This window comes from Bos taurus, chromosome 2 (assembly GCF_002263795.3).
Source record: "Bos taurus isolate L1 Dominette 01449 registration number 42190680 breed Hereford chromosome 2, ARS-UCD2.0, whole genome shotgun sequence".
Classification (NCBI taxonomy): Eukaryota; Metazoa; Chordata; class Mammalia; order Artiodactyla; family Bovidae; genus Bos; species Bos taurus.
Genome location: NC_037329.1, coordinates 128,563,409 through 128,587,531, shown reverse-complemented (window position 1 = coordinate 128,587,531; position 24,123 = coordinate 128,563,409). Strand labels below are relative to the sequence as shown.

Genomic DNA, 24,123 nt, shown 5'->3' with positions numbered 1-24,123 from the left:
CTGGGACAGCCTAAATTTGACCCTCCTTACCTGTCTTTCAGTTTCAGATCTGTTCGGCTGCTAAAGAACGACCCAGTTAACTTCCAGAAGTTCCCCTACACTAACGAGGATGAGGCCTGGAAGACCTACCTTGAAAACCCCCTGACAGCGGCCACGAAGGCCATGATGAGAGTCAACGGCGACGACGACAGCGTGGCGGCCCTGAGCTTCCTCTACGATTACTACATGGTACGTCCGCCACCGCTGACTGAGCGTGCGTCTTCGCTCTCGGGCTTCATGGCTCTGCAGCCCACTCTGACCTCCCCTAACCCTCCCCGCGTTCCCTCACACCTCTGGGCCTTTGCACATGCTGGCCCCTCTGCCCAGCACGCTCCCCTCTCCCCTGGCGAAACCCTGCTCTCAGCTTTAAGTTACCTTGTTCATCCCCTGAAGGTGGGGAAGGATTTCTGGGATTTCCCATTCTGTGCCTCCTCTGGGCACCCTCAGCAAGTACCATCATTTTCCGGGACGCCATCTTCAGAAGCTTGCTGTTTGTGCGTTTACTCCTCCATGTCACCTATGACACTGAGCTCCTGGAGGGCAGGAACCATGTCACGATCATGACTGAGCCCCCAGTACCCCACACTGCCTGCCACACAGCACTGAATATGTATTGACTGAATGGGTCAGGTCCTTGGCCACACACACCACGGCGATGACCTCCAACCCACCGTCTTCTTTCTGTCCCTTAGGTCATCCCAGTTGCCCTGTCAGCCCCACCTGCCTATTCCAGCCCCACCTCCTAGAGCATGCCTTCTGCTCTTGAGTCCATTCACTTCCTTCAGGGCCCTTCCCAAAGCCCAGCTTCTCTCAGAAGCCCTCCCCTCATATCGCCTCTCCCTCTCCTGAGTGTCTTACTGTTGTTCATACCCTTGCTGCCACCATGTGCATTGTACCACTTCCTGACATCTTTTATTGTTCTCTAATTGTTTCTGGAGCCTTGACTTTGAGACTGTCCGTTCCTAAGAACAGAAATTAGGCCTCTCACATAGGAGAAGTGTGCTTAAACCTATTAGTAACCACAAGTACATAACACACATGACATCACCCCCTTCCAGTGCCTTTGCCAGACACTGCTAATGGATTACAACCTGTATTCTCACTGAAGATACATGAGGCTACAAAATCTTTTTCAGCCTAGTAACTCCAGGCAACCCCTACCCATCTGTCTGAATTGTCATATGACAGCAAACATTCTTGCTATCCCTGTGCTGGGTTATTGCTTCTATAGACTTTCCCAGATTGGAGGCTGGGGACATGAATAGCTGATTGTTGTGATGACTGAGTCTGAAGTTGAAGATTTAAAGCCACCTTGTAAATAAATCTTCAAATTCACTGGCCCAAGAAGTAGTGTATTCTACACAAAGGCAGGCAAACTCTGCAAATTCAGAGACCAGGTTGAGGGAAGTGGTCTCAGATACAAAAGAAACCCCAAATTATCTCTCTGGCTTTTGGTTCTCATCTAGGAGTGGTATGGCTACCCTCCCTTCCCTTCTCCCAGAAGACTGATGATGGAAAAGAAATTTGAATTGAATGTCTCAGCCTGGGGACCTGGTAGGAGCCAGAATTCTAGGTCTGAGCTTAAACTCCAGCCTGGGATATATTGCTTGAGACTGGGCCGTAAAATAAAATCTAGCACTGTCTCCCCCGAGCAAGAGCCCATTCCCAGGGCCACAGTGGTGGGGCCAGGCTCTGAAGGTGACACTTGTTACTGCAGTACAGCATCCCAGGGAGATACACCTGCCCCCTCCCCCTTCCCAGAGCACATTAGGTCAGAGGAGCACTGCAGATAGTCAGAGCACAGTCTGACAGTGTGGAAAGAGCACCAAGTTGGGAGGTGGAGACCTGGCCATGTGACTTTGGGCAGAATAGTCCTAAAGGTGACCACTTACTATTTCTTACTGAATGCTGGACACTGTGCCAGGCACCGTTCCTCATGCTCTCCCATCAGTGTGATTGAAAACCCAGGCGCTGACCTCACTAGACTTGGTCGGAGACCTTGTTCTGGCTTTGTTAGCTTTAGAGAAAAAAGACCCAAATTCTCTGAGATACAACAATATTAGAATCATAACTGTGGGAGGCGACATTTACATAGTGCTCCCCATGTGCCAGGTGCTAGTCTAAGCACTCACAAAAATCCCAAGGGTTGGTATCACTGTTATTCCTGTCGTAAAGATGATGACAATAAGGTGAAGAAAGGTTGAGGGCCTTGCCCAAGGTCACACAGCCAATATGTAGCAGATCTAAGAACTATACCCAGGAAATCGATTCAGTCTGTGCTCCTAATCACTAAGATGACAAAGCCTCTCTGGACTTCGGTTTTCCTCACGCATGTAACGGGGATAGCATTAGTAGACAGCACAGAGTGGTTGTAGAGATTAAATTACAGCACAGAGAAGCCACTTGGCACAGGGCCCAGTGCATAGGAAGTGCTCCATTAAAAACAGTGGGCATTATCTTTATTAATAAGTCTTCACAACCCACTTGAGGGAGGGATTGTCATCCCCCACTTGACATATGAGGAAGCTGAATCTCAGAAAAGCACAATCATTTATCCAGAGTCACACAGCACTTTTACGTAGTAAAGCTAGAACTTAAGCTAGGCCTGCCTGACTCCAAATTCCATGATTCCTAAGTGCTCATTTCAGGGTACTTCTCACTCTGTAACTTGGGGCTCAGACTAAATGGCCTGCTAACTCAAAGGACTGGCAGGTTTTCTCCCAATGACCAAGGTAGCTCCCCTGCATGGCCGAGTCCCCTGGAGGGGGTTGAGGCTCGTGACAGATCTTACCCAAGAGCCACACATAAATCTTTCTTCCTTTCTTCTCAGGGCCCCAAGGAGAAGCGGCTACTGTCCTCCAGCACCGGGGGCCGGAATGACCAAGGCAAGAGGTGAGGTGTGCCCTCACCACCATCCCCGCCCCTCTGCCCTCCCCCACCCCCACCTCACCTCGGGCCCCTTATCCACTGGGCACAGGGGGCACAATGCCAGGACTAGGGTCCACATACCCTTGTGCTTAGGCCCTCAGTTGTGTCCAGCTCTACAACACCATTGTCCGTGGGGTTTCTCCAGGCAAGAAATACTGGAGTGTACCATGCCCTCCTCCAGGGGATCTTCCCAACCCGGAGACTGAGCCCAGGTCTTCCACATTGCAGGTGGATTCTTTACCATCTGAGCCACCAGGGAAGTCCATGGTACCCTTAGGGGCCCACAAAAGTATTTTATCTATTTTAAAATCAGAAGGAAACGATACAATCCAGTCTGGGTTATATTTGTATTTATACTGAGGATTGTAAAAGGTTTTTTAAACTGTTTTTTTATGGAGGAAGAGACCTATGATCACAAAAGAGACTGGGGCCCACAGAGTCACAGTGAGACCCTGCTTGAGTGCACACACGCACACAAGTTTCTGCGGGCCACGTGGCTAAAGTTTACTAAAAACAAACTCCAAAGCCACAGTGCTGCACAAGCCCTGCTGGAAGCTTTTCTGTCCTAGCTTCAAAACCCTCCCTGCAGCCTCAAGGGGAGGGGACAGCTATGTTCCCGTATTTCTTTCCCTTGGCTCTCTTGGCCTCTGTCTGGCACTGATGCCTCGGGGCATGGATGTTCCTTTTCTTGTAGAGAGCAGCCCAGGCCATACTCATGGCCAGATGGGCACTGGAAGGATACTGCCCCCCTTTCTCTACTTTTCCTTACCCCCAGTAGGCAGGGCTTCTGCTGGGAAACCTTCTGTGCCTCTCTCTTCTTTCCGGAAAGCCCAGACTGCTAAGGCAGGCATCGAGGTACTTGCGGCTGGCTCATGGCCCTCCACTGCTATGAACAGTGGGTTTTTGTGTATGACATTTCCCTCAAAACCAATTTTTTTTAATGTTGTTAGCTTTTCTGATTGTAAAATAATACCTGCTGGTTATAAAGTATTCAAAGTCTATAGAAATGCATAAAGCAAAAAAGGAAGGAAGGGGAGGAGGGAGGAATGAATTGTAGATTATGTAATGTATTTGTTCATTTGAAGAAAATTGTTTATAGGTGTATGACAATTTTAGGGAAATTATGAATAAATAAGTATAAAATTCTAAAATGAGGAAGCTCAAGTTAATATCATAACTCCAGTAGCAACAGAGGTTGTCCTAAGAAAACTTATCATAGTAAAATATTTAACCAGCTGGCAAACAATATTTGTGTAGTTATAACAACTAAACTATCTATTGTTGAAGCTATTTTTAAATTTAGTTTACTTTTCAAAAACAAATTTGATGTAGTAACAAAATAAATACCCATACTGAAGCTGGCCCTTGAGAATCAGAAGTATGGTGGTGGAAATGGAAGACTGGTGCAATTACAGGAGGGCACCCATGGATAATAGAATCATCTTATCGTAAGGTCTGTGTGTTCACTCAGTGTCTCTGATTCTGTGACTCTCTGGGTCTCAGGTGTGAAAATAGTTTATCTGGCTCTTTTGACAAAGTGAGGACTGTATGCAAAAATTCTTTGGATTCTGTACAATGAAATGCATTAAAGACACTGTTATTTTTGCTTAAAAATATAAAGTAAAAAAGTAAAAGTTTCTTGCAATTCTACTTTCTTGTTTCCATTAATAGTTTGGGGTATATCCTTCCAGATCTTTTTTCTTAATGTACACTATTATCCACTCACAAATACCCACTCTTGCCCTCACCAGGAATGACTCAGTACAGTAATTTTAACGTGGGGACATTTGACTCTGGATAAGGAATGAATAAACTTTCCGTTTTTTAAATGACCAAGTACTGTAATGGATAAAGCAGGCATTTGCCCCCTGAACCTTGATCCTGTACCTGGTTCCTCCCTGCTTCTCCCTGTGACACGTTGGGCCCACTGCAGTATCTCATCTCAGGCATGTTGCGAAGACCTAACGTTACCTTGGATTAAAGAAAGTCAATATGTCAGTGTGATGGTCACCCTGCAATCCAGCCAAGGACCCCCTCGAGGCTCCGAGAAAAGAGGTGTACCCACTTACCCCTCCTCTCTCTCCTCAGGTACTACCATGGCATGGAATATGAGATGGACCTCACCCCCCTTGAAAGTCCCACGCACCTCATGAAATTCCTGACAGAGAATGTGTCTGGAACCCCAGAGTACCCAGATGTGCTCAAGAAGAATAACCTAATGAGTGTGGAGGGAGCTGCACCCACGCCGGGCAAGGCAGCTCTGCTCCCTGCAGGCCCCAGCAAGCTGGAAACCGGCTCTGTGGACAGCTACCTGCTGCCCACCAGCGATGTATATGATAATGGCTCCCTCAGCTCCTTGTTTGAGAGCATTCACGGGGTGCCTCCCACACAGCGCTGGCAGCCTGACAGCACCTTCAAAGATGACCCACAGGAGGTGAGGGCCCACCCCCACACCCCTCCAGCATCCCTGGGTACTTGCATGTACAGAAGGAGAGAAGACAGTGAGGCGGTCGGAGCTTTGGAATCGCTGGGGGAAAGAGTCCTTGAGCTGAGGCAGGGCTGCCATGCACTGTTGTCCAGGTTGTGCACTGACCAACCCTCACAGTTGTATGTAGTGGCCCTGGGTTGAGGTGCCAGTGGAACTGAATGTGAGCATATATTTTCCCTGGATTGTGTTTCTCTGCAGTCTCTACTCTTCCCAGATATCCTGAAAACATCCCCAGAACCCCCGGGTCCAGAGGACTATCCCAATCCCAAGAGGTAAGTTAGCCTCTCTGACCCTTGACCACTGGTCAGTGGGCAGGGGACTATAGACAGAGCTGTACACTGCCCCCAGAGCAAACATCATCACTGAATGCAGAGAGAGAAGCGAAGGCATGTAAAAGAAAAGAGTGATTTCTACATCCCTTTCCCAGGTTGTGACAAGCCACTCAGAACTGAGCACCAAGTTAGAAAACCAAGGTTCCATTGTGTCCTGGTCTCCCTGTGACTTGGTCACCCCTCAGGGCTCTCTTGTTTCCATTATTCTTTATTCAGGAGGATTGTACCTCAACAAAGCCATTAAATAGAAGCCCTGAAAACCCGGAAATGGAGGCCCCGGAAAGTAGAGTGATTTAGTGAGGTCAGGTGGTAAATCCATAGCAGAGCCTCAGGCTTCCTGCCCCACTGCCCTCTGGGATACTCCATTCAGCCTGGGAGCCCAGCCTCACTGTCCTCTCCCGCCTCCCCGCAGTGACTTTGAGTACACCCTGGGCTCCCCCAAAGCCATCCACATCAAATCGGGTGAGTCGCCCATGGCCTACCTCAACAAGGGCCAGTTCTACCCTGTCACCTTGCGGACGCCGGCAGGCGGCAAAGGTCTTGCCTTGTCCTCCAACAAGGTCAAGGTACGTTGGCTGCCCTGGGACTGCTTGGGAAGTGGGCGGGGTGGTCAGGTCAACCCTGCCTGCCAGGGTCTCCAGGGAGAGGGTGCTTTAGAGGCCTGCCCATTGCCACGTAGTGGGGGGCAGCCCGGCCAAAGGGCAGGGCTGCCTGACCCCGGCTCCAGGAAAGGATGAGGCTGCCCAGGCCTCTCCTGAGGCAGGGGGTCACGGTGACCACTGTGCTTGCAGAGTGTGGTGATGGTGGTCTTCGACAACGAGAAGGGCCCGGTCGAGCAGCTGCGCTTCTGGAAACACTGGCATTCGCGGCAGCCCACCGCCAAGCAGCGGGTCATCGACGTGGGTGAGAGCCCGCTCATACCCTCCACCCCAGTGTCTCTCTCTCTAACTCTCTGTCTCACACCTCTCTCACACGCACACACGCATGCGCGTGCGCGCGCGCACACACACAAACACACGCCAGTCAGGTCTTTCTTGCTGTCCCCCTTTTCCCCACCCACTTCTGACCTCTGCAGGGCTTATTTCTGACTCCAGCCGCCTGCCTGGGCCCTGTCTCCAGGTCATAAGCTGTGGGGTTTGCGGGGATTTGCATGTTGACTGGAAGCAGTGACCTCTTTTCTTTGTTGCTTTGGGATAAACAAGGCTCTGGGGGCCCCAGGAGTACCACATAAACAGACTCCTGGGGTGCTGGCTGGCCTGTCTGCATCAGGGGTCTTGACCAACTGGGATACAAATGCACGAGATAACTGTGCAGGCAATGGGTGAGTTGAAAGCTGGGAGCACAGTGCCAGGGCAGCTCTGTTTTGGAAGCTGCAACCTTTGTGCTTTGAAGGCAGGAAGGGAGCTGGGGAAGGCCTTCTGTGTGTGCCACCAGTCCCAGCCCTGAGACCCGGTGGGAGGCGCAGCCCATCCTCAGATCTCCAGGCCCTGGCTCTGTCACTCTCTTCCTGGCTGTGTGACCTGTGTCACCTCCCCTTCCTGAGTCTCAGTTTCTTCAACTGTTACCTGGGAAAGTGCCAGCTGCCCCATCTGCCTGCTGTGCAATTGCCGCCTTGGAGCCACGTGTGCTAGAGAGTGACACAAATAGGGACGATGCGGTGACCTCTGAGAGGCCAGGTGGCACAGTGGTTAGGAGCCTGGGCTCAGGAGCCAGAGAGAACTGACCTCCAGACCTTGCTCTACCTTTTCTGAGCTTTGTTCTTCTCATGTGTAAGCTGAATATTCATAGCATTGTAAGTGTATGGCTCAGTTCAGTTCAGTTGCTCAGTCGTGTCCGACTCTTTGTGACCCCATGGACTGCAGCATGCCAGGCCTCCCTGTCCATCACCAACTCCCGGAGTTTACTCAAACTCATGTCTATTGAGTCGGTGGTGCCATCCAACCATCTCATCCTCTGTTGTCCCCTTCTCCTCCTGCCTTCAATCTTTCCCAGCATCAGGGTCTTTTCAAAGGAGTCAGTTCTTCACATCAGGTGGCCAAAGTATTGGAGTTTCAGCTTCAACATCAGTCTTTTCAATGAACATTCAGGACTGATTTCCTTTAGGAGGGACTGGCTGGATCTCCTTGCAGTCCAAGGGACCCTCAAGAGTCAAGTGTATAGTAGTATTATCATTTATTTAATGCTACGAGTTCAATACTGGTAGTACTGATGGTACTATGGTTATGACTTCCACTATGACTGCGATGACCATTTTACCTGGGAGAGCTCCTAAATCACAGTCCCACTGAAAAAAATAAGCTCCACCCCAAAATCATGTGGGCCCTGGCCTAGTTGGCAAAGTTAAGGAGTCCCTCTGGGATTTGGGCAGATCTCCTTCCCAGACTGGACCTCAGTTTTTCCATCCATAGCCCAGGGCACAATGAGTAACTTCCTCCCTAGTTTGAAGCACGGTTCTTGGGGGAGAGGATCCAAGTCCCTGCCAAGAACGGGGCCCAGGCCCTAATGACCCCTCCCCATGGTGCCCCCAAATCCCTTGTCTCCTGACTCTCCTCTGGTCTCCTGTGGTCTCTTTGCAGCCGACTGCAAAGAAAACTTCAACACTGTCCAGCACATTGAAGAGGTGGCGTATAATGCACTGTCCTTCGTGTGGAATGTCCATGAGGAGGCCAAGGTCAGTGCTGGGGGCATGGCTGGGATGGGACTGGGCTGCCAGCAAGTCCCAGGAAAGGGACTGTCCCTAGGATTGTGGTAGCTCCTCCAGTGAGGGCGCCAGGGAGGAGGCAGGGCACAGGAGTGAAGGAGAAGCACAGGCTCTCAGCTAGAGTGGCCGGGCCCTTATCCCACCTTCGTGACCTTGGACAAGTGCCTTAGCTGAAAATTGGGAGTGTAACCTTAACATGGATGGATAGGTTGGCATGAGGCTCAGGTGAGATAAGAGAAGGGTAGAGCACAGCCTGGCACAGAAGTGGTGGCTGCTGTTATTAGTCCAGTCCACCTATTTGCCAGATGGGAAAACTGAGTCTTGTGCAAGCCGCACAGCAAGCCCCTGCTGCTGCTGACGGGGTTTCCTGACACGTGGGCCCGTGCAGAGTGTTGCAGAAGTGCTGTGGAGTCTGGTAGATGAAGGCTGAAGTCTGTTACCTCACTCGAGGAGCCCATAGGAAGGGAAGAGCAATCTGCCTGCTAGAGTTGTGGTGAAGATCCAAGGAGATCATGAAGGATGGAGCAGTGGGCACCTTCTATGCCAAGCCCATTGGAGAGGCCTGAGAAATGGAGCCTCAGCAATATATTTTTTTCATGCCAGTGATGAAGCCATGTAGTGCTTGAGACCAGCCTCACACTCACCGGTGCTGCCGGGTCCCTCTGTGTCTCTGTCTTCTGTTTAGACAGGTGGTATCGTGGAACGGGCACTAGTCAGAGGGTCAGGGGCTGGGTGACCTTGGGCCTGTCCCATCACCTTTCGGGGCCAGGCTTACCCCATCAGACCAAGTTTGGGTCAGGCTCATGGCAAAGGCCCTTCTGGCCTGGGAAAGCCGGAGAGCTTATCCCTGCCTCCCCACCTCCCCGCCTCCCCTCATGGGGCGGTCCAGGCTGCCCGGAGAAAACCAAGGTGAAGGGGCTCTGAAAACAGCAAGGAGAGGCACAAAGGCAAGGGATTACTATTATTCACACAGACACCCGGGACTGGGGAGGAGCTGGGGCCTCCGGTTCAGGGAGTGGGGGAAGAGTTTCGTGGGAAGGGAGAGGTGGGTTTCGGTGGGGATTTTCTCACAGCCTCTTAAGCCCCCAGGCTTGGGTCTTTGTCAGGTGTGAGCTGGGTGGGGGCGGCATCAGGGCTGAGCTGGCTGAGGGGAAGGTATGTCTGGCATGCATCTGGGGGCCTGGCCCCCCACAGCCAGGGAAGGAAGGGGGTCTGCTCCAGCACCACCCCACCCCCACTTGTTGAAGTCAGGATCGTTTCCAAGGGAAGCGTCCCAAGGAATAGGGGCCAGCGTGGAGTGGGGTCTGGCCTGGAGTCCCACACAGACGCCAGCAGTAGGCAGTCAGTAGGCGAGCTTGCTAAGAGACGTCCAGCTAAGACTGACCCCAGGCTACCATCAGCTGGACACAGGCTTCTGGTTGAGACGCCATCTGTCCCACTCACAACAACAGTTACAAAATGTCCAAGACCCCTAGGTATTCTACAACCCTCACCGCCACAGGAGGTAGGTTTAATTGTCCCCATTTTGCAGATAAAGAAACTGAGGCTTCATGAGGTTCAAGGACTTATCTAAAGTCACATGGCTTGAGGGGCAGAGTGTGAGTGGCCCCACGTCCAAGCTCATTCCTCTGCCAGCCTGCCCAACTCCCTGTGCGTTAGCAAGTCACATCCATGCCCAGAGCCTCCGTCTCCTCAGCTGTAAAATGGGGGTGGCTGGTTCAGCTGTGGCTCAGCTGGTCGTTCAGGTGCACAGGGGCATGTTCCACCCTCCGTGGCCCTGGGCAGGGCCAGCAGGAACGTATCTTCAGGAGCTGGCCGGGAGGGGATTTGGGCCCTTCTCTGAGCGACTTCCCTTTCACTTTTCACTTTCATGCATTGGAGAAGGAAATGGCAACCCACTCCAGTGTTCTTGCCTGGAGAATCCCAGGGATGGGGGAGCCTGGTGGGCTGCCATCTAAGGGGCCACACAGAGTTGGACACGACTGAAGTGACTTAGCAGCAGCAGCAGCTACCTTCTTACTCCGAGTTGCAAAAAAAAAAGAAATGAGGCTCTGGATTTTCAATTCCTGAAGGACCCTTAATCTCCCTCCCAGGCCCTAGATCCTTTGGGCTGCCCTTGGCAATCTAGCGGGAGCTGCATTGTCCACTGGCGACAGCCTGAGCTCAAACTCCGGTTCCCTTATGTGCTCCCAGTGTCGCCCTCGGACAGCGGCCCTCTCGGAGCATGGGTTGTCCCTGGAAAAGAGAGGTGGTGAGGTTTGCCTTCCAGGGGCATTGTGAAGCTGAGGGTGCCCACCAGGCGCCCGGAAGGCCTCATGGTACTCAGGGAGGTGGTGGGACTGCAGGTCTGGTGACCTGGGCCGGCTGTTTAGTGAGCTCCCTCCTCTGTCCCCAGGTGTTCGTTGGCGTCAACTGCCTCAGCACAGACTTCTCCTCACAGAAGGGGGTGAAGGGAGTCCCCTTGAACCTGCAGATCGACACCTATGACTGTGGCTCCGGCACCGAGCGCCTGGTACACCGTGCTGTCTGCCAGATCAAGATCTTCTGTGACAAGGTGGCTGGGCGGACCCTCTGCTGGGCCCTGGGCAGGCGGGCCAGCCCGACCTGCGCGTCCTCCTCAGCCACGCTGGGTGCACCTGTCTCTGCTTGCTCTCTGAACGTCTCTGTCTTTGTGTGCTTGTTGTTTGTCCGTCCTGCTCTCTGTGGCTGTGTTTTCCTCTGCTCAACCCTTCCTCTTGCTACACATCTCTTTCTAGGTCTCTGTACAAAGCTCTCCAGGTCACGTTTCTCTTTCTTCTTACCTCTCTCTGAGCTCCTTTCTCGTTTCTCTGTTCCTCTCTCCCCACACCTGTCTCCCTCAGTTTCTTCTTTCTCTGCCTCTCTGTTTCTCTCTCTCCCAAGGCTTTGCTGACCTCAGACAGGGCTGGGCTGTGCTGGGTTGGGCTGAGTGCTGGTACCTTCCCATTTCCTGATCTCACTCTGGGAAGAAAGCAACCCTGGAAGTCCCATAGTTGCAAGGAAAAGCAGCCAGCCCTCCCGAGACCAGTGGTGACCCCCGGCCCCCTCTCTCCCACAGGGAGCAGAAAGGAAGATGCGGGATGATGAGCGGAAGCAGTTCCGGAGGAAGGTCAAGTGCCCCGACTCCAGCAACAGTGGTCAGTGGGCCTGGGCTGGGCTGGGTTGGGTTGGCATGAAGCGGAGAGGAGACTAGAGGGCAGACACATGAACAGAGGGATCTCAAGGTACAATGCCTTCCTCTTCCCATCAGGCATCAAGGGTTCCCTGTTAGCCGGCTTCAGGGGCAATGAGACCACCTACCTGCGGCCTGAGGCGGACCTGGAGACCCCGCCGGTGCTGTTCATCCCCAACGTGCACTTCTCCAGCCTGCAGCGTCCTGGAGGGGTGAGGGTCTTGGGCTGAGAGAGGGTCTGGGCCTCTGGGTGGGGCCGTCTTAGCAGAGATCGGCAGGCAGCAACCTGCCACTTAGCAGGACAGGCCAGTTAGAGGTTGATAGGTCCTGACATCACCAAAATGGAAATATCTTTATTGAATCCCAGGGGACTCAAAAAATATATGTACGGTCATATAAGTTCAGGGACCTTTTCTACTGAAGAGTGTTCATGAAGAAATGAACTTCATATGCACTGAAATGTTTACTCTTGAAGCACACACAGGAGGTTTCTAATGTCCGAGCCCCAAGTTAGACCACGGCCGTGTCAGAGCTGGGTGATAATTATCATCCCAGCAATGCTTGTGAGGCTCACTTTACACTAGGCGCTGCTCTTTGAGCTTTCCATGCATCATCTCCTTAACCCTCATTACCTCCTTATGAAGTCGGTAATGTTGTTCTCCCTGGATTCATGGGGTGGAAATTGAGGCATTTAGACCAAAATTACACAGGCCGTGGCAGAGCCAGAACTGGAGTCCAGGCAACCAGGCTTCAGAGACATTGCCCGTCACCACGGGTTACACCACCTCTCAAGACAGGGAGCCACTCACCAAGCGCCTTGACCGGCCAGCCCTTTGCTGCGCCGTCTTGTTTCTCTGTCACAGGCTTCCTCTGAGGTACAGGCTGTTATTCGCATTTTTCCCGACAAGGTCACACAAGTCAGCGACAGAATCAAGGTCCCAGCGCCTGCCTGTTACTTTGCTTCCATATTACACAGTTTGACCGTTTCCACCCATTGACCTCCCCACCGTTTAAGTGGGAATGTTTTCAGAAATGGCCATCACTTCACCAAGGCATTCAGTGCATTGACTCTGAACAATAAGACAGCTTATGGAGCAGCCAGTCCTGACGTCGTCTTGGCATACATTTAAAGCCTCTCAATGTCCACCATACCCCCTTCTCTGCCCTGAGGTGATTCTGTGGCCCCCATAGCCCAGGAGGCTGCATTAACCCGCTCTCCCCCCAACCCCAACCAGAGGCCTCAAGTAGGGAGACACCACTTGAGGGATGGAAGCCCCCATTGCCAGGCTGCCAGCTCTCCTGTGGGAGGAAGTGGGGGACCAGTCTTTGTACCTGTGAGCCTGAGAGAGGGGACCTGCGGAGTGGAAAGTCCCAGTCCTGCCTCCTGGGGGGTTGCCCTGGAGACGGCCCTCTCAGGGCCTGGGTGCCTTACCCCGAAGGACCAGCGATGGCTGCACCAGATGGGCAGTGGCAGGTGCACAGGAGGGCTTGACAAGGCTGCCTCTCCCCCTTCCACTTGCTTTGCCTCAGCTCCAACTACCTAGTTACCAGCTGCAGGCCAGCCTGCAGTCCCAGCCCTCCTGGGTGAGCTCGGACTCACTGATTCTGCCCCGATTCCTTTAGCACCTCGTGTGTTCACCGAGTCCTGACTCATCCAACTTGGGCTTGGTGCTTCCTTTCAACTCAAGATCTCAGCTCACTTGAGGGGACTTATCTGAGAAGAATGAGCTGGAGAGGCATTAGAATTGCCTCCCTGCCGCAACCCCTCACAAAGATTGTCCCAGAAAGCCTCCAGCAGCTGAGGGCTCGCCTCGTCTTCCCGTGTGTCTGTGTGTGATGGAAAATGTGTCTCTCTTCCTTGCAGGCAGTGCTCTCAGCGGGACACGGCAGCTCCAACAGGTATGGAGAGAAGCAGCCAAGGGCCTCGCCTCCCTCCTGCTGCCCCTCGTTTGCTCCCAGCCTGCCCTCCCCTTTGCTGTCCCCCAAGCCAGAGGCTGGGCCCAGAGGAAGTACCCAGGAGACTCTGCCCCCAGCCCCCAAGCTAGACTCACGCTCCTTTCTCACTGAAACTGCCCGAGTTTTTATGGGTTTGTTTTATTTGAAAAGTTGGCGAATCTTTGGCGGGACACCTGCTTGTAAAACGGGAAAGAAAAAGCCTCTGAGATGGTGATGCAGATTTGGAGTGTGAGGAGGGCAGCTGTGCGGGAGGACGTAGGGGAAAACGCCCCGCGCCCCGCCCCGGCAGACTCCAAGAGGCCCGGGAGGGGCCCGGCGCTCGGCCTGCAGCCCAGGGTGGGCCTCCGCGTCCTTCCCGCTGTCAGCTACAGTCGCTTCACCGCTTTCAGCTTCAGCTAGAAATCTGTCAGAGGAGGAAAATGGGCTCATGAGGATGAGGCAGATATGAGAGGCGGCATGGAATAGAACCTCTGTAAACAGGAAAGCACTTTACGAAGATCACGTATTGTTGGTATCAGTCTCTTCCGTATAAAAGGAAGTACTGTCACACCAAATTATGTCACTTGTCACCTCACAACAGCCCCAGTGAGTCAAGCAAGCAGGGGTTATTGCTTCACTTTATACACAAGGAAACTGAGGCTCAGAGAAGTGAAGTGACTTGCCAAAGGTCACACAGCTATGAGATAGCAGAGGCAGGCTGAGACCTACATCTGACCTACTCCAAAACCCACAAGAGTCCCTCCTTCCACTGACTCACATCCAACTTGATTCTTTCAAAAAAGAATAATGTTGATGATGAAACAGTAGTCCATATTTATTGAGGCCCTACTGCGTGTCGCACAGTGTTCTAAGAGCAGCGTGTACTCCTTCAACCGTACACCTTTAGGAAGTACCCCTATAGACAAGGATCCTGAGAAGCTGTCACCCGGCTAGGGAGGGGCAGGGCTGGGATGTGAACCCAGCAGGCCAGCTCCAGAATCTGCTGCTTTACCTCTGCCCCACTGCTTTGCACCCACCCTCTTAGGGTCTTCTTTATCTCTGGGGCCCGTCAGCCTCTGGGATCCCCCCGGGTTCCTCACAGGCCTCTCCCTGCCTTCCCCACAGGCTGGCTCTGAAGCGCACCTGCTCGCCCTTCACCGAGGAGTTTGAGCCTCTGCCCTCCAAACAGGCCAAGGAAGATGATCTGCAGAGAGGTAGCCTCCTGCCCCGCCCCCTATGTGTCCTCCGAGCTCACCCCCGCCCCAGCTCCCCACAAGGCCTCCCCAAAGCCTCCACCTGATCCTGGTCCAGGAAGCCAGGGCTGTACCCGCCCCAGCTGGGAGGGCTTGAGGGGTTCTTTACTCTCTGAGGCTGGGGCTGGGCCAGGATTTGAGAGAAGGGCAGACAGTCATGGAGCTGGAGGGCTTCTGCCTGCTGTGACCTTGTTGGATGTGGGCGTCCTGGGGCAGCCATAAGGCAATAGGCTTGTGGTGTTGGGCGGTCTCCCCACTTTCTCTAATGGGGGAGGAGTAGGTGGGCTTTCCATACCTGGCATTCTGGCTTTGACACAGTAAATCCGTGACTTCCTGGGAGAGAGGGACTGGAGCTAACCATCAAGAAGAAACCAACCACCGACTAAGATCAAAAGCTTCTAGCAGCCTTGAACTGAGCCTTGCGCCCTGCTGGGTGTCATATCAAAACCACCCACAACAACTCTGAAATAGCGGTGGAGCTGCCTCCATCTTCCGTCTGGATAAGATGAGGCTTAGTGATGTTAAAAGAATTTCTTCAAGGTCACAGAGCTGGCAGGTGGCAGGCCAGGGATTCAAACCCACCAGAATCAGCAGAGTCTGAGGAAGTGAAGGGATCTACAGAGCCAGGTCGGGTGTTTCCCAGCTGGCAACAGACCCGCATCAAGGATTTGCTCTTTTTGCAGAAATTAGTCTTGGGTTAGCCCCCTAGATATTCCCTTGCACCTCTAAAGCCACCCCTTTGCTTCTCAGTTCTGCTGTACGTGCGGAGAGAGACTGAGGAGGTATTTGACGCCCTCATGTTGAAGACCCCGGACCTGAAGGGGCTGAGGAGCGCGGTAAGAGGCCTAATGGACCCCGCCCTGCCCTGGCTGCACCCCACTCTGCACTCCCATTTCCCTGCCATTCTTTACCATACAGTTCTGATTTCCCACAGGAAGACTCCGGGAAGGAATATTCTGGAACGTTGACTTTCTGCTGGCCCACCCATCCCGCCCCATCTGAGGGCGCCTGTGGGGCCTGGCTGTGGGGTGGGGGTGTGGGGAGGTGTGCCTCTGAGATGTTATCTCCCAACCAGACCCTTGGCTCCACCCGGGGAGCTGCACACACCATAAATCCTCCTTAATCTGATGCCTGCTGTCTGACAGGCCAGAGCTTTTTGTTGGCTTTGCAAACCTGTTTCTGTTTTAATGGGAATGAAACCCCAAAAGGCCAGGCCCCAAAGATACTCTTTTTTTTTTTTTCTTTCCCAGAGGGCCTCATTTCTCCAGCTTGTGGTTGGCCAGGGAGGCACTGGCTGGGGCAGCTGAAGGTGGTGTCTGGGCAAGGAGACCTTCCCCAACACCCTGAACTGCCAGAGAGTGGGTGAAATAGCCCTAAAGCAAACCCACAGCAGCTCTGTGGCTCAGCTAAACACTGAGCAAGCACAGCCTCCTCCAGGCCGGCTGTGCTGACAGGGTGAACCATGCAGAAAAGCCAGGTGGTTCTAAGATGTTAGGATGGGGAAGGAAAATGAATGGGAAAGCAAAGCTACCTTTTACTGAAGACCCACTACGTGGCAGGCATCCTGTCAGGCACGCTGCATTTGCTAGCTTACTGCATTGATTTAACAACCCTGAAAAGTGGGTGCTAGTAACGATCTCCTCATTTCCCATAAGGAAATAGTCTCCCAGAGGTCAGGTGACGTGCCAAGGTTACTAGCAGTGACAGATCTGAGGCTCCAAACTCGAGCTCTCTCCACTCTGCTGTGTTACCCTCGTCTCTTCACACTGCGTCAGCCCGGCTTGGCACCAGGCCCAGGAAGTTGGGCTCACAAGAGGCCATTAACGTCACTAGGATATATAGAGACTCCAGAGCTTTGGGTTGGACAGTACCTTAAGGGGTCAGCTCCCCACCCAGTGCCCAGACTCTGTCCTCAGTAACTCTGCCAAGCGGATGCCCACTCCTGACTGTATGCGTCAAGGATGAGGGGGCTCATTGCCTGTGGGGCAGCCAGACAAAGCAATTGTCTGTACAATATATAGTTGGAAAGTTCCTAAATTCTTGCTTAGACTGACTCAAGACCTTCCTGAGAGCGTCTAGCCACATTGCCATTACAGTAAGTAGTCTGAGAACTTTTCTTGCCTGGAGCAACCTCTGTCAGGGCAGAGACCAGCTGAGGAGCCAAATCGGCTCCTCTTCTTTAGGGAAGAGAGGAAAGGCCCAGAGAGGAGGACCTGAGCCTCGAGCCTGTGGCCTGCGCTTCCCGGCGGCTCCATGGCAGCCAGCGGTCCTAACCAGCGCCATCTGACCTCACTCACCCAGGGATGGCGCTGGGCTGAGACCTTGACCTAACCGTCTCAGTTCCTGTTCAGAAGCACCCGTGTGTACATTCCCATCATGACCCATTTTACAAAGGAGGAAACTGAGGCTCAGCGAAGTTAGGGACTTGTTCAGAGTTCTGCAACCCCAGGTGGTGGAGGTAGGACCAGACCAGTTTTGTCTGCCCCATGGGAAGCGTCAGAGGCCTGGGGACACAGGGCTGATTGGCTGGGTGAGCTCAGCCAGGCTGCTGAGGCCTCTGAGCTGCAGTGTCCTCTCTGGTGGACTAAGCTCCAATGTGCTGGGATGTGATGGGGGCAGGAAAGCTGGGCTCCAGGCTAGGCCTTGGGCACACACCTTATCTTCTCCAAGCTCAGCATCCTCACCCATCAAATGGGGTAAATAATTCCTGCTAGGAAGGGTAAGTGGGTCACCTCCTCACCCCTCACAGCAAGACCAGAGCATCCTCATGACTCCACTTCTGAAATAATAATGACCATTTATCAAGTACTGACATCTATTTAGTACATAGAGGAGCTGTCCTAAGTGTTATACGCAGACCGGTTCATTTAATTCTTTCAGTGACACTATGAGCTAGGCCTATTTCCACCTCCAGGATTGGTTTGCACAACTGGTCAGCCCGCCGGTGAGTAGGGAGCCCTCAGTGCTGGAACAATCTGGATGTCTGACCATGGCAAGGATTGAGGGGAAATGGTGGACGCCCTTTGGGATAGTTTGCAAGCATTAATTATGCTATTTGTCAACAGTTTGTTGTGATGTGGGAAAACTTATACAATTATAAGTAAAGCTGTCTATGCGAGATATAAAAATACCTGTACACATGACCAAAAGGCAGGAAGGAATACACTCAGATACTAGTAGTGTTTATCTCTGGGGCACAGGATTATGGATGATTATCGTTTTCTTCATTGTATTTTTCTACAATCTGGGTATATATTTTATGATCGGGAAATTAAAAGCCATCATGTAAAAGACTGCTGTAAATTTAGTTTTTGGCAGCAGACATTGAATCTCCTGCCTTTCTCTTCCAGATCTCTGAGAAGTATGGGTTCCCTGAAGAGAATATTTACAAAGTCTACAAGAAATGCAAGCGAGGGTAAGTGCCCAGCACAGCTCTAGCTCCTCACCACCCCCCTCCCCCGACCCTGCGCCTTTCCCTCTAAAGCGTTGGCTCAGGGAGCTCCCAGAAGGTCCACTCTGCCTGGCAGAGGCCTGCGGCTCAGGGTTGAGCTGTGCTTGTACTTGGCTTTGCGGAGAGGTAGAGGCGAGGTGGAGTTGGGGTGGAGAACCTTGGCAGTCAGGCCGAGGCCTCCTGCAGAGACCAGACTCTGGTCACTGTTGGGAAGGAGAGGAGTGGGAGACAGTAGAGAGGGCAGCGCAGGGTGTCAGCAACCCAGGCATTTGACCATGATGGTGATGATGATTGTGGCTGTCATTCACTTGACCACCTGCCCGCCGTGTGCCAGACTCTGGGTTGTTTCTCTCATTTCACCCTCGCAGCCACACCATGAGGTAGATACCATTCCACATTTTTCACAGACAGAGAATTGAGGCTTGGAGGTGCCAAGCGGCGTAGAGAGGGCAGGAGCGGTGAATAAAGGCACAGAGGCGGGAGGCCCAGCAGAGCTGCTCCCAAGAAGGAAATGCAGGCGATGAGTCTGGGACAGGAGTTGTGACTGGACTTCGTGTTGAGGGCACCCAGCCAGGGAGGCTCCACAGGCTTCCTCCACCTGCAAGTCTGGATGAAGCTGTACCTTTCAGGGAGGCCAGGCAATGCCTGCCATGTCCCATGGGCTCCGGGGCATTAGGGCTAGGGATCACGGTAGCCTTGCTCTCTGCCCAGGAGACCCCTCCTCAGCAGGGGTGGTTTAAGGGGGTGGAGTTGGAGGTCCACATGGTGACCACCTTCCGAGGCTTCCACTCAGCTTCGGAGCCGGTGAGCCTGGCCTCTGCAGCCCTTGCTGCCTCAGTCATTTTGCCAGCCCAGCAAGGGAACCCCTGTGTGGTGAGGAACAGTGACTGCCACTCCCTGCTGAGAGGCCCCCGGACCAGGGCCCTGGGAACCAGCTCCCCCATCCTCACCCACAGCTCCGGACACCCTATGGCTCATTTCTGCTACTCTTCCTGGCTGTCCCTGGAAGGTGCTCAGGCTTTGCCCCGTGGCGCTTGTCTGTGGCTCTCCTTTTGGAGGACTGCAAACTGAGGCAGGTTTTGTACTCAAGCTGAGGCCCCAGTCCAGTCGGCCCGGGGCCCACCTCCTTCCTTCCCTCATTCCGCGCCCACCCCCCACCATCCCCTCCCCTTTGGCTCCCACCCAGCCTCCCTCCCAGAGAACGGCTGGGGCGGGGGGAGGTGGGCAGCCCTGCAGCCCCTGGGAAGGGATCCTTTGGTGTTGGTTGTATGTGTGTCTAGGGTTCTTTGTGTGTGTGTTTTTTTTTCCTTCCGAGTTTCGGTTTCAAACTGGGAACTGGAGCTCACACGCTCTCCGGAGCAGAATCCACCTCATTGCGGAGGGCAGGCTCTGCTGTGCCCAGACAGGCCCAGCCCTTTTCCCCTTTGGTGCCAGTGCCCACACCCCCTGGCTGCCACCCCACCTGCCGCCACTGGCCTCTCTTCCAGATCCCACTTCAGGCTGGGTGGATGGGCTGGGAAATGCCTTTCTTCCGGTTCAGGCTGGGGGGTATATACACAGAGATGCCCCACAGCCCCAGTGGCTGAGTTGCATAGTCTTTCCCTTAAGCCCCAACCAGACATGTCAACCATAATTATAGTAACTTCCATTTGTGGAGCACTTCCTGCTTGCCAGGCACTGGGTTGCTGCTAAGTCACTTCAGTCGTGTCCGACTCTGTGCAACCTCATAGACGGCAGCCCACCAGGCTCCTCTGTCCCTGGGATTCTCCAGGCAAGAACGCTGAAGTGGGTTGCCATTTCCTTCTCCAATGCATGAAAATGAAAAGTGAAAGTGAAGTCACTCAGTCGTGTCCGACTCTTCGCAACCCCATGGATTGCAGCCCACCAGGCTCCTCCGTCCCTGGGATTCTCTAGGCAAGAGTACTGGAATAGGGTACCATTGCCTTCTCCAAGGCACTGGGTTAAGGAACCCCAAGCCTTGTCTCATTGACCCTTAGAATTTGCTGTTTCTACAAATGAGGAAACGGGTTCAGAGGAGCCCCTGGGTGATAGAGTGAGTACCTGGCAGGAATCCTGGCCTGTCTAAAACCCATGCATGCACCCACTATTTTATCTTGCCTCCTACGTGTTCCTCTAACCGCTAAGCAACGTGCAAATAAAGCTTGTGGCCAGGCCAGCGCATTTATTTTCCCAGCCCCATAGCTCAGGGCATCACCCAGTGGCCCTTCAGAAGCACCCACACCCCATACACGCCCCAACCATGAAAACCCCAGGCCTAGGATTGTCTGAGATGCCTAAATGAGAAGACTCCCCCCAAAAGTCTGTCAGGAGAGCAGAGGCCAGGCTCATTAGCTGCCTCCCTCATCTTTGGAGCAGGCTATTGCCATCACTGGCCTCTTTTATTTTCATAGAACCTTCCAGAAAGTCCTTTGGACAACGGTAGATACCATCAGCTTTACAGGCACCACTGAGTGCTTGAAAGATTAACAAGTACCTTGTTTTTGCTGGCAGCTGGCCAGGGGTTCTCTGTGAACCAGGACAGAAGACAGCCTGAAGCTGGCAAGTGACAGGAAGCCCACATTCTGAGACAAGTCCCTGCCTCTAGGGCCCGGCTGTCACTGACCCCTGAGGGGAAGAGGTCTGGGGGCCTGTCTGGGATCCCTTGTGTGCGGGAGTGCGCTCTGGGCCTGCTGGGAGGCCCTGCCTGAGAGGTGGGTGCACACAGGGCCCTTGGCCAGTGCCCGGCGCCTAGAAGCGCTCGATAAATGCCACCATCAGAAGCTAACAAAAAGCCCCGACGCTGACAGAGCGCTCACACTTCCAGCCCCTGGTCCCCTCTGGTCTGTCTGCCGCCTGCATCCTCCAGACCACAATCCCTCTGTGAAGTGAAGGCACTGCACTCAGGACCCAAGGAAGCCAGATCTTAGAATTAGATGCTGGCAGTCAGCACCCAGGCCTCGGAGCCTGAGCCCAGACCTCCTTCCAGAGAGCAGCAGCTGCTCAAAGCTGCTGTAGAAACAGCTGGACACAGGCCACAGGCTTCAGCTTCCCTGTCTCCATTGCCTCTCCTGATCCAGGGGATTCAGGGAGGACAAGGTCACGCCTCTCCTGGGATCCCTGGGAAGCAGACAGCTGGCTACTGCCAAGAGGAGGACCATGGGCGTCTCAGCCCCACTCCTGCCCAACGCAGATCATCTTGCCTGATCTTGAACTCTCCCCCAGCCCTGGATTTTACCTTCCTTTTATATGCCCCTTCCTAGCTTGTATTTGTAGGGTTTTGTTATTTTTCTTAAAAAAAACGACGCAGTGGAATGAGACAAAAGTCCAGATTCCAGTTCTGCCATTTCTTAGCTGTGCGACACCAGGCAAATGAGTGCTCAGCTTCCCCATCTGTGAACTGGAGTAATACGATTATCAGGATTCATTCTCCCAGGCCCTGCTAGATTTGAAACTTCTAGAGGGATCTCTGTGTTTGGAACAAGGCCTTGTACTTGGCAAGACCTCAGCAGATGCTGGTGAAGTGAATGAGGGGAAACACCCACCCCCATCACAAAAAGAAAGCTGCCTTGCACAGGTCAGGTCACAGCCTGGCAGATCCTTCACAGGGGAGGCGGCTCCCAGAGGGATGCCCTTGGCTACACTGTGGCCTTGACCCTGGCAGAGGGCCACAGCCCCAGAGGCTCTGTCCCTCTCAGGTCGGCCCAGGTCCTTGTCTGAAGAATGTGAGGGGGAGAGGGCCATGCCCCTCAAATCCACGATGGCATCCCTGAGATGTCAGCTTCCGGGGGTGGAACTGGGGGGCCCCTTGTGGCACTGGCTTGGGGATCAGGCAGGCACCCCAGGGCGACATGTCACAGCCTCCTGTTGAACCCACCCCTCAGGGGCCCACCTGCACTTGAGCTCACACTCCACATCCAAGTGCACAGCCTGGCCTGGTAACTAGGAGCGCTCTGTCTTCCCCACATCTGTGTGTTATTTGCTCACATACAGTGCGTGTGGACACTTGTGAAGAGAGGCAGTCTGGTGCAGTAGGCAGGGGGTGGCCGCCCGCAGGTCCGAGTTTGAGTTGGGCTCGTCCCCTGGGGAATTGTGTCCCCTCCAGTAAAGAGGGGCAGTGAATGCCCCCCGTGAGGGCTGTTTTGAGGTCGGAGAGCAAGTCCAAGAGGCGCCGGAAGTGCTGGGGCCCCCACAGGTGGTCACCATGTCTGTCACCTTTCACTCAGAGGCCCTGTCAGGGAAGAGGCCTTTCACCCTCTAAGCCCGCCTCTCCTCTCCTCTCCCAGAATCCTGGTCAACATGGACAACAACATCATCCGGCATTACAGCAACCACGTCGCCTTCCTGCTGGACATGGGGGAGCTCGACGGCAAGATTCAGATCATCCTTAAGGAGCTGTGAGGCCTGAGTGTCCACACCCACAGGCCTCTTGACGTGGGCTCCGGGGGTGCGGAGCCAGCTGGGAGGGGCCCCGAGCCATGCACGACCTCTCCTCAGGCCCCAGCACCGCTACTTGAACGTCTTCCCTGAGTGAAAAGGCCCTCGACCCACAGACATCAAGGCCCGGAGATGCCCCGGGAGGTGTCCTGATCTGAAGCCCCACGTCGTGCTTGAATCTACCCTCTGCGCGTCCAGCCAGACGACGCCGTGTCCATTAACCAGCCCAGCGGCCTGTGTGCTCCTCCTCAGACCTTCTCCCCAGCCCGTCTCCCTCAGGCTGCCCGTGCAGGTTGGAGACACCAGCCCTGTCTCCCCAAGCAGACTTGACCCTTGGACTCATTCTTGACTCTTCCAGTCAACTTCAGACCAATGACTTCTCACCCTTTTGGCCACTGAGTTAACTGTCAAACACTTGATTTTCCAGCGCAAATGACTTTTAAAAAGACAGTGTAGTGGACAGACTCTCCACATAGACTTCACTTCCTCAACACGGGTTGGAAATCAGAGCTGGCTGACTGGAGCAAAGTGGCCCCTGTGTGGAACAACCTCCAATCCCACTCACTGTTGCATACATTTCTTATTTACAGTTTTCACTTATGTTATATATATATATATATAAGTATATATTGTATATATAAGCAACATTTTATATTTTTCATGGATACATTTTTATCATTTCAAAAAATGTGTATTTCACATTTCTTGGATTATTTTTTTAGCTGTTATTCAGTTATGCATTTTGTATACTCATATGCTATTTAGTAATAAAATTCTCCATATATATTACTTCAAATGTCACACTGGCTCCTCTTGTGAGAGTCTTCCAGAAGGAAAGGGTGAAAGGAAACAGGGACTCTCTCCTCCTCTATCCTGTGAGCAGTTTCCTCGGACTTGAAGGATGGTGGTCAATGCTGGGTCCCGGTGAACCAGAGGTGCCCCCCTGCAAGGCCACGGGTCCTGATTCCCAGCATGGGCCCTGTGAGGCCTGTCCTGTCTGGCCCCACAGGCGGACGTCACCACCTCAGGGTCACTGACTCTGGAGGTGAAAGAGGCCTAGGATGCCCTCGCTGAGGACCTCACAGCGGGGCAGCAGACAGAGCCCAGGACAGAGAGTCGTGGACCCAAGCTCTCCACCAACTCACTTTTCCTGGAGCTGGCTCCTACCTGCTTACAGACTCAATCGTGAGCTCCCCCCAGCTCTGAGGTCAGTGATGTCAGTATGCAGGAGAGAGTGTTTACACCCCAGGACTTGACAGGGGCTACAAATCGGTCTTCATTTTCCCTGGAGAATGGGACAAATCATCCTTCCTTCCTCCCGCCCTTCCTTCCTTCCTTCCTTCCTTCTGGCTTACCCACACACTCCGCCTCT

General features: G+C 53.4%; 1 protein-coding gene across 2 annotated transcripts in view; it reads left to right on the top strand.

Annotated features, from left to right (window-relative positions):
- The window catches only part of GRHL3 (grainyhead like transcription factor 3), a 36,009-nt gene extending 12,457 nt beyond the window's left edge, over window positions 1-23,552 (top strand). For both annotated transcript variants that reach the window (XM_024982639.2, XM_002685773.6), the window contains exons 2-16: window positions 42-228; window positions 2,870-2,931; window positions 5,056-5,401; window positions 5,654-5,727; window positions 6,200-6,353; window positions 6,579-6,690; window positions 8,364-8,458; window positions 10,884-11,042; window positions 11,565-11,643; window positions 11,757-11,890; window positions 13,543-13,577; window positions 14,739-14,827; window positions 15,617-15,702; window positions 18,217-18,281; window positions 22,601-23,552. In XM_024982639.2, coding sequence (XP_024838407.1) covers window positions 42-228; window positions 2,870-2,931; window positions 5,056-5,401; window positions 5,654-5,727; window positions 6,200-6,353; window positions 6,579-6,690; window positions 8,364-8,458; window positions 10,884-11,042; window positions 11,565-11,643; window positions 11,757-11,890; window positions 13,543-13,577; window positions 14,739-14,827; window positions 15,617-15,702; window positions 18,217-18,281; window positions 22,601-22,715 — 1,792 coding nt within the window. In that variant the 3' untranslated portion in view covers window positions 22,716-23,552. The remainder of the gene's footprint in view (window positions 1-41; window positions 229-2,869; window positions 2,932-5,055; window positions 5,402-5,653; window positions 5,728-6,199; window positions 6,354-6,578; window positions 6,691-8,363; window positions 8,459-10,883; window positions 11,043-11,564; window positions 11,644-11,756; window positions 11,891-13,542; window positions 13,578-14,738; window positions 14,828-15,616; window positions 15,703-18,216; window positions 18,282-22,600) is intronic.
- Window positions 23,553-24,123: the final 571 nt, after the last annotated feature.